The 9106-nt window shown below is 41.3% G+C and overlaps 1 protein-coding gene across 1 annotated transcript in view; it reads right to left on the bottom strand.

Annotated features, from left to right (window-relative positions):
• nup155 (nucleoporin 155) overlaps positions 1-8478 on the bottom strand; it is a 20234-nt gene extending 11756 nt beyond the window's left edge. The window contains exons 1-18 of the mRNA XM_085166722.1: positions 8296-8478; positions 7863-8034; positions 4481-4618; positions 4256-4352; positions 4022-4092; positions 3852-3944; positions 3237-3500; positions 3075-3148; positions 2874-2965; positions 2657-2754; positions 2401-2568; positions 2186-2286; positions 1897-2067; positions 1676-1786; positions 1422-1516; positions 1245-1330; positions 958-1099; positions 733-799 (exon numbers count right to left, since the gene is read on the bottom strand). Of these exons, the coding sequence (XP_085022848.1) occupies positions 733-799; positions 958-1099; positions 1245-1330; positions 1422-1516; positions 1676-1786; positions 1897-2067; positions 2186-2286; positions 2401-2568; positions 2657-2754; positions 2874-2965; positions 3075-3148; positions 3237-3500; positions 3852-3944; positions 4022-4092; positions 4256-4352; positions 4481-4618; positions 7863-8004 (2010 nt within the window). The 5' untranslated portion in view covers positions 8005-8034; positions 8296-8478. The remainder of the gene's footprint in view (positions 1-732; positions 800-957; positions 1100-1244; positions 1331-1421; positions 1517-1675; positions 1787-1896; positions 2068-2185; positions 2287-2400; positions 2569-2656; positions 2755-2873; positions 2966-3074; positions 3149-3236; positions 3501-3851; positions 3945-4021; positions 4093-4255; positions 4353-4480; positions 4619-7862; positions 8035-8295) is intronic.
• Between the last annotated feature and the right edge of the window lie 628 nt (positions 8479-9106).

The raw sequence follows: 9106 nt of genomic DNA, 5'->3' as shown, positions 1-9106 counted from the left end.
GATAGGAATAGTTTTATTTACTTAGCGCCATTCAAAATAAAAATCACAAGGAGCTTCACATCAAATAAAAACCACAAAAGAAGGACAATAAGGAAAAATAAAATGCTAAATGAATCCACTGAGCTCACAGATGATAGACTGGGGAGCAGAGAGTCCCAAAGAGAGGTTCCACAAGTGCAAAGGCTCCGTCACCTTTAGTTTTTAATCTAGATGGACAATAAACTCTGGGAAGACGACAGTTAGTTTGAGCGGTCCAACTGGTGACATGGCTGCAAAAGTTCACTGATGGAGCTAAGTGTTGCCAAACAAAACCAGAACCAGAATTGAATTCTAAACTTGATTGGGAGCAATGAGATCAGTAGAGGTATGACATGGGAACGTTTGGGAGGATCTTCTGTAGATCATGCAAACTGCAGATGATCTACCTGCCTCAGTAAAAGCTTGTTAAAGAGTGAATTACAGGACAGATTTAGAAATAATACTAATATTTCTCAGCTGACGAAAGCAAGAACAAACCAGGTCCTTAACATGCAAATCCAGTGGCAAGCACCCATCAAGTGTCAAAGACTAGATCTCTAATAAATGGAAAGCAAATCCAGATTTCGAATGACAGGCTGGCAGGGGCACAAATTTTATTTCCATTCAACTGGAGAAAATTATCTTGACATCCAAGATTGTTTTTACAATCCAAACAATTCTGCTGTGAGTAAATGTAACTGTAATGTTACTTACAATACTGACAGTCTGATTCCCTTTGCTGATAGTTTTCTCGACAGCAAGGCTGCCATCCCAAATATTTCTGTTCAGAGTCAGCAGGAAAACAGGAGAGGAAGACATGTGACTCAGCAGTTTAAGGACAACATCGACACACATCAGCAACCAAAGCTTTGAATCAGAGGCCGAGTATTTAAGCTGTGACCCAGAAAAATGTGACAAATGATGACAGGATTTACTAACCCGAGAATGCGTGCGAAGTAGATGCAAATGCCGTTGTGCTTCCCAGAGAAAATCACCTCAGGGCCAGCTGACATAGGTGTGATGGGGGCAGAGCCAGACTGCATTGGTGCAAAGGGTGTGGCCAGTGCTGGGGGTATAACACCTGAATGGGGCATTAATAATGCACGATGGTAAATATTATACTTAGCCATTAAAATGATTGTTTTCTTCATGAACAGATCTTGTTTTGCATGATTTGGTCACATCCCACCAGCCAGGTGGACACAGTAAAATGTTTGTTCATTTACCCGGTGCTGGAGAGCTCATCACAGGCCCAACAGTACTGGGTGACGCCAAGGCTGCAGGAAATCTCATCTGTGCTTCTCCTCCATATCTGATCAAAATTGTAAAAAACAACACTGCCTTTAGTTTGTGCACACTGTGAACGACTGGAAATATTTACACATATCAAACCATTAACTGACCTGAAGAAGGCTCTGGTGGCCCATTGTGAAACCTCTCTGTCGCAAGCAGCACTGGAGCAAGCGAGGATTAAGGCTGTGGCACAAGCCTGCTCCTCCTGTACAGAAAACAGTAAGGATTCAAAAATATGTTGCATGTCATGAAGGTGTCTGTGTGTCACAAAGGCTGCTAGCTAGTCACATGCACAGGCTTACTGCTATATGGTATGATAAGGGGATTATAAAACATTACACAGTGATTGTCATTGTGATTTTACCCGGTGGAGTTTGAAGAAGCGTTCAATTTCTTCACTTTCCCCTCCAGCACAGCTCACCAGGAGGTGACGGAGCTGATCTACTGGTCTCAGCTTTTGAAAAATATGACTCCCCTGAAGGAGATTTGACACTTTTAGTTGTACAGTTATGATAATGTCTTGTCACACTGTAACAAGATTAAGTTTACGTATGCAACATGAAGCATCATGACAACAATTTCAACCTTTGCAGAGAGGAGGACAAACTTCTGTGGAGGGATGTTGTGCTGCTGGACCACCACAGGAGAACTGGTGATGGGGATATGGTCCTTGTTCAGTGGAGTAAAAAAATTGGCCGGTCGCTCCTCATTAATGGCACAAAGAGCCCAAGAGTGTCCATCTACATTAGACATCATCTGCAATGCAACATGTCCAGCGAACATGACAGATAAACTGATCAGTATCTAACAAAGTGCCAAAGAAAGGGAAAACATACATTTAACTTATTCATTGCATGACTTTTTTTGTGCTAACCTGTGTCTCCATTAAGGGCTTCTTGAATGGAAAGGAGTCGTGATTGATGCACCACAGAATGTCACTGTCCTCTGTCTCAGAAGCGGCCATAAGAAGAACACCTGAAAGATTTCAAATGTATTAAAGACAGATGTGGTTCCTTGCCAACGAAGTCCCGGTACGTCACTGAACGAACAAATAAATAATTCAGGATCTGAGTGCCATTTGCTTATTACCTTTGCTGTGTAGTGCCTTATGTACTTTGGAGGGTTTCTGGAGGGTAGAGGAGGCAGAAAAACCTGGAGGAAGGCGAACGTGTACCATAGCTAGTAGGCTAGGTCGCACTGCAACGTTCTTCTGGTGCGGAGGTGCAAAAGGTGTAGTGCTGAAGTAGAGACGCACACCTGCAGAAACACAGTATCAGTACAGACCGATACATAATGCACGTATTCTAGTATTTCATCTCATACTGATTAATATTTCATAACATACCTGCGTGGGTGACGGCAAGAAGATGGCAATCTGAGGACTCTGATCTGTCAATCACAGAGATCTGTACGATGGGTTTGAAGACCGAACGATCTATTGTCCTGAAAATGGAAAAACTGAATTTTTCAAATAGGCAGAGAAAAAAAAAAGAAATACTCTCCTCTGAGCAGATAACGACACAAAAAGAAACTTGATTGATGTTTATTAAACTAAAACATGCCTCGCAATGTTTCCAGCAGCCGCAACAATTGAACTCTGTGACATTGTTGCCACGCGACTCATTCCTTGCCCGTCAGCACCCAGGTCATACACCTGAAAAATATGAAAGTATTTCATTATTTTAAACGACAGGTGATTACTGCACATTTATTGCTTTCTGGGCCGATCAGAAAGATATGTACGCACAAAATGTGCCTCATACCTGAAGGACACCTTTTTCTGAGCGTGTGAAAAGTGTGTTACGAGAGTTATCTATTGCAATCTGCACAATGGGATCTGTGGAGAGAAGCAACAAAATGTTCCAGTCAGCTTTAATCAGGCAGATATATTTCACTCCACCTGGAAACGTGAACCTGTTCCTTACCATCTTCAGAGAAGGAGAACTGAAGCACAGAAGGGATTAGGAAGGACAGAGAGCTCTTAGAGTGGTTGATTTTTCTGCAGCGTTGGCTCAGCCAGCCTGCCTCAGCCTGGTAAGCGATCTCATAGAGACAGCCGTCCTTCCCCGCCATAAAGATGCGTCCCAGATCTGTGGAGGTGATGGACAGGATGTAGGTGTTGTCTGTGGGGATTGAGAACAGAGGGTCTGGTAGCAGCTGCATCCCACCAGACATGCTGTCATTCAACCCTGAAACAAGAGAGAGACACAAATATGACTCAGATAAACCAGCATAAGCACATCATGATATCATAGGCACTACTCCTATTACCCCACTCTGACATCCATACAAATATCATCACACTGATTCTTAAAAGTGTGCTTGTCTGCCATTTGTTACTATATAGCTGACAATGTAAATGATAACAAACTGAATATATGCCTTTAAAACAGCTGGATATAATTTAATGTACTGCTGCTTAATACCAGGGTTGCTCGAGGATTTGAGATGGAATGTTTAACTGTTAATGTTAAAAGGAAAACCTTTTCTTTTCTGTCACCTACAAAATATTACAAAAATTCTGATGAGGAATCACTTACCAGCTTGACTTTTGGGGAAACTGAGCCCAAGGATGACCACGTCCACAGAAGTGGCCAATACTAAGAGGTAGTGAATGTGTGGCTGTAAAATCCCTGAGAAAAGAAAAACAGAACTCATAAAAATTACTCAAACAAAAGATGACAAATGCTTTGCGAGTGCCTATGCGTACCATGTTTTGGTTTTACTAGGCCGACTGCCAAAATAGTTTCAATCAGGCCATCAAAATAGGCCACGTCTCCTCTGCAAGGAATAAAAAAGAGAAAAAAAAATGCCTCAACTCCTGGTTTTATCATTAATAAAGATTCTCAATAAAAATATTATTACTAATAATATGAGCAGAGTTTGTGCACTTGACTTGGTTTGTAAAAGTCAGTCAGTCCTGTTTTATCCAAGAGGTACGCACCCATCTTCGTAATTCCACATAAAGATGTCATTGTCGATTGTAAGCCACGCTCGAGAAATTTCAGGGAAAACTCCCATCATGCAGTTGAACTGCATGTCTACAAGTTGGTTAAGCTGAAACTCGTATTACTTGTGGAACAAATACAAGTGCAATGAACATATTTTCTACTCGATATGTCAGATGAAAATCATTGCATTTGTTTTTCCTGAATGAACGAAAGGATACGGCTGAATTGCTCCACGAGCTCAGGTGGCAGAGGGACTCGGCGGACTGCACTGAGCTCTGGCAGGTTAGGCACACTGAGTAAACCAGGCCCCTGGAGTGGGTAGTCCATATCTGAAACCCCGGAGAGGGACGGCATATCTGTGAAGAACAACAGGAAGTCTGTTTATAGTATTAAGTTTTTCTCCATCACTGTAAAATAAGGTAAGCAATATAGTTGTTGAAATATATAAAGATGTTACACTGAAAGGTGTTAAGACAATGGTTCATTCTATATCAACTGACCAAATGCATCAAGCTTGGCCGTCTCTGGTTTTCCCGAAGAAAATTCCAGGACTACACTTCCAAATAAGGAAGCTGACAAGCTTTAGCTTTTAGCCTAGTGCATGACACTCACATTGTGAAATTTAAGCTCTCTTAAATACCATCTGTAAAAAAAAAAATTTTTTAAGTCATGCTGAGAAAGTGAGGCTGAAGTTATAAACAAAGACACCAAAAAAAAGTAACAATTACAGTGGGGCAAAAAAGTATTTAGTCAGCGACCGATTGTGCAAGTTCCCCCACTTAAAATGATGACAGAGGTCAGTAATTTGCACCAGAGGTACACTTCAACTGTGAGAGACAGAATGTGAAAAAAAAAATCCATGAATTCACATGGTAGGATTTGTAAAGAATTTATTCGTAAATCAGGGTGGAAAATAAGTATTTGGTCAATAACAAAAATACAACTCAATACTTTGTAACATAACCTTTGTTGGCAATAACAGAGGTCAAACGTTTACTATAGGTCTTTACCAGGTTTGCACACACAGTAGCTGGTATTTTGGCCCATTCCTCCATGCAGATCTTCTCAAGAGCAGTGATGTTTTGGGGCTGTCGCCGAGCAACACGGACTTTCAACTCCCGCCACAGATTTTCTATGGGGTTGAGGTCTGGAGACTGGCTAGGCCACTCCAGGACTTTCAAATGCTTCTTACGGAGCCACTCCTTTGTTGCCCGGGCGGTGTGTTTTGGATCATTGTCATGTTGGAAGACCCAGCCTCGTTTCATCTTCAAAGTTCTCACTGATGGAAGGAGGTTTTGGCTCAAAATCTCACGATACTTGGCCCCATTCATTCTGTCCTTAACACGGATCAGTCGTCCTGTCCCCTTGGCAGAAAAACAGCCCCATAGCATGATGTTTCCACCCCCATGCTTCACAGTAGGTATGGTGTTCTTGGGATGCAACTCAGTATTCTTCTTCCTCCAAACACGACGAGTTGAGTTTATACCAAAAAGTTCTACTTTGGTTTCATCTGACCACATGACATTCTCCCAATCCTCTGCTGTATCATCCATGTGCTCTCTGGCAAACTTCAGACGGGCCTGGACATGCACTGGCTTCAGCAGCGGAACACGTCTGGCACTGCGGGATTTGATTCCCTGCCGTTGTAGTGTGTTACTGATGGTGACCTTTGTTACTTTGGTCCCAGCTCTCTGCAGGTCATTCACCAGGTCCCCCCGTGTGGTTCTGGGATCTTTGCTCACCGTTCTCATGATCATTTTGACCCCACGGGATGAGATCTTGCGTGGAGCCCCAGATCGAGGGAGATTATCAGTGGTCTTGTATGTCTTCCATCTTCTGATGATTGCTCCCACAGTTGATTTTTTCACACCAAGCTGCTTGCCTATTGTAGATTCACTCTTCCCAGTCTGGTGCAGGTCTACAATTCTTTTCCTGGTGTCCTTCAAAAGCTCTTTGGTCTTGGCCATGGCGGCGTTTGGAGTCTGACTGGTTGAGGCTGTGGACAGGTGTCTTTTATACAGATGATGAGGTCAAACAGGTGCCATTCATACAGGTAACGAGTGGGGGACAGAAAAGCTTCTTACAGAAGACGTTACAGGTCTGTGAGAGCCAGGGATTTTCCTTGTTTGAGGTGACCAAATACTTATTTTCCACCCTGATTTACGAATAAATTCTTTACAAATCCTACCATGTGAATTCATGGATTTTTTTTTCACATTCTGTCTCTCACAGTTGAAGTGTACCTCTGGTGCAAATTACTGACCTCTGTCATCATTTTAAGTGGGGGAACTTGCACAATCGGTGGCTGACTAAATACTTTTTTGCCCCACTGTAAGTTGTTATGGTGATGTTTTGGGGGGTTTTCTTGGGGGGCGGGTCTGGAATATCAACGAACCATTCATCTGATATGAGTAATTTAGTAGTACAGAAAACACCTCATATACAGAAATCTGTGTTCCAAAAACTATTAAAATTTTCATCAAAATTTACGCTGTTAGAAATATATGTTGAACTTCAGCTACACTTTTGAAATTCCATATTCCTTCAGTCACATCAGCAGATATTTGGCCTAAAAAATTTGAACGACTACTTAGCTACTAGGAGAACTACCTACACTATATGAAAATGGCTCCACAGAAAATGGTGTTTAGAAAAGTCTTAAAAATGCCCCCTAAACACAAAAACAAATTGATAATAAGTAGCACAGTTAGCACTGTTGTCTCACAGCAAGAAGGCACCAGGTTCAAATCCATTGTGGAGTTTGCATGTTCTCCCAGTGTCCCCAGGTACTCCAGCTTCCTCCCACAGTCCAAAGACATGCATGGGGTTAGGTTAATTGGTAATTGCCTAAACTTCTAAAGGTGTAAATGTGAGAGTTAGTGGTTGCCTGTCACTATCTGCTAGCCCTTCGACAGATTGGAAACATGTCCAAGGTGTACCCTGGCTTTCGAATTTTTGTCAGGAAAATCAGAGATGGTTAGGCTGGGAATTTTATCCAAAACTTGGTCAAGTGATATGAAATAATTCCAATGGGAACTTTGCATTTCCCTTGTCTATCTTTTTAATTACTGAACAGAATAATTTAGCCCCTTAAAAAAGATACCACGATGCAAGCGTAACATAGAGATGCTTCATTTGCTTATAAATCTGTGGAGCAGATTTAGCTTTCCTCCTTTTACAGTTAAATAAAACGAACAAAAAAAGAATCACATATGGAAAATACATTCTTACAATGAGATGATCTATGGGAGTTTAACCAAATATTTTGATAAAGCTTTTTGCCTTAAATTATTTAATTTAAAAAAAAAACTAAGTGCTAAACCTTCACATTTTCATGCTTTTCAACACATCACCCTGAACTTTTTAAACTGTCTCTTCACCTAAACACATCCATATTTCCCACAGTCACTCCTGAAATCTGTATTTTACACACACCAGCAACAACTGCTGCTCAGATCCTCTGTAGGAAAGTTTTGTCCAAAACCTCCTGCAACATTTGTTTTCACCGACATTATCCATCCCGGTTTTTCATCTACTCCTAGTGTTGCATGAGCTGTAAACAAACAGCTATCATTAGGTCTTTCCTCCGCCTTAGCTTACTGTGTGAGGGGACTCCGAGCAGTTCTGACAGGTCGGGAAAGCATCGGTCATCCTGCAGGTGTCTGTCGATGAGCCGGGAGGAGTTCTCCAGGGCTTCAGCGAGCGCAGCGGCGGGGCTGCTGGGTCCAGCGGGGGACGGCATGGCTGGGCAACCACCGCTCACCTATCCTATCTGCACAAAAAGCAGTTCAACCACAATTAATCGACTGCACAATTTGGCCAGATGCCCTCCGTGAATACCCGAGAGAAATAATCAAGCGAGACACCAAAAACATAACTTTAACTTTTTTTTTCAGTTGCTGCTAGCTAATGTTAGCTAGTTGACAGAACACCGGTTAGCTTTCTGCTGCCACTAAGAACCTATTATTTAGCATACAGCTAACTGCCAGCTAAGAGTGAAATAAAGCATTTAAAAGTGCAGTCATTGCTTTACCAGAATTAAACGATTCCGCGTGTTTCTGCTGTGTTAGGTCAACGAGTTGAGTTGATCAGTTGACCAGCAAAATTCAAAGAATTACCCCCAATACACATGTACAGCTAGCAGCCCGCCAACCTCATGCACAGGAGTAGAGAAAGGGTTATTTCCGGTGTAACGTCTTCTTCGTCTCCTTCAGAGTGTGTTGTACCGCCATCCACCAAAGATACACAAGAAGAGCTGTAAAATATTCCGCAAAATAACCACTTAAACCATTGAAAGACGTGCTGTATTCTGTTTCATCTGCAGTGCTGTTTCAAATAACGATGTTTTCAAATCTACGTATTCAATTGTTCTTGTAAATTAGATTTTTTTTTAAACGTGAGACGCTCATTCTATAAAGGTCAGCAGTTTTAGTTTCTCAAGCAGAAACGCAACTTTTATGTTTTATTATGCATTCAAAAAAAAGGTTTGCAATCAAAAATTAAACCTTAGAGTGTAACATAATGTTTTATTGCAAAAAATAGTGATTAATTATGAATATGTGTATTGTGTGCTGAATCTCATGATACAACGATAAACTAATGACAGATACTAAGTATGGTTTTATTTCAAACACATCAACATTACTGGCATTATTAAACTAAACAGAATACGTCACAAACTCCTTAGACAAAACAAACAAACAAAAAAAAACAGTGTGTTTGGGCTATCAAGAAAGGCGTTTTATACAATAGATCATGATATTTTAATAACAAATAATTGATTCAGTGGCACTACGATGTAGTTTTAAATTTGGTTGGGAGTTAGTTAAGAAACAAACAATAGT

This window comes from Neolamprologus multifasciatus, chromosome 7, assembly GCF_963576455.1.
Source record: "Neolamprologus multifasciatus chromosome 7, fNeoMul1.2, whole genome shotgun sequence".
NCBI lineage: Eukaryota > Metazoa > Chordata > Actinopteri > Cichliformes > Cichlidae > Neolamprologus > Neolamprologus multifasciatus.
Note: the sequence above shows the minus strand (reverse complement) of the source record. Positions and strands in the feature narration are given on the sequence as shown.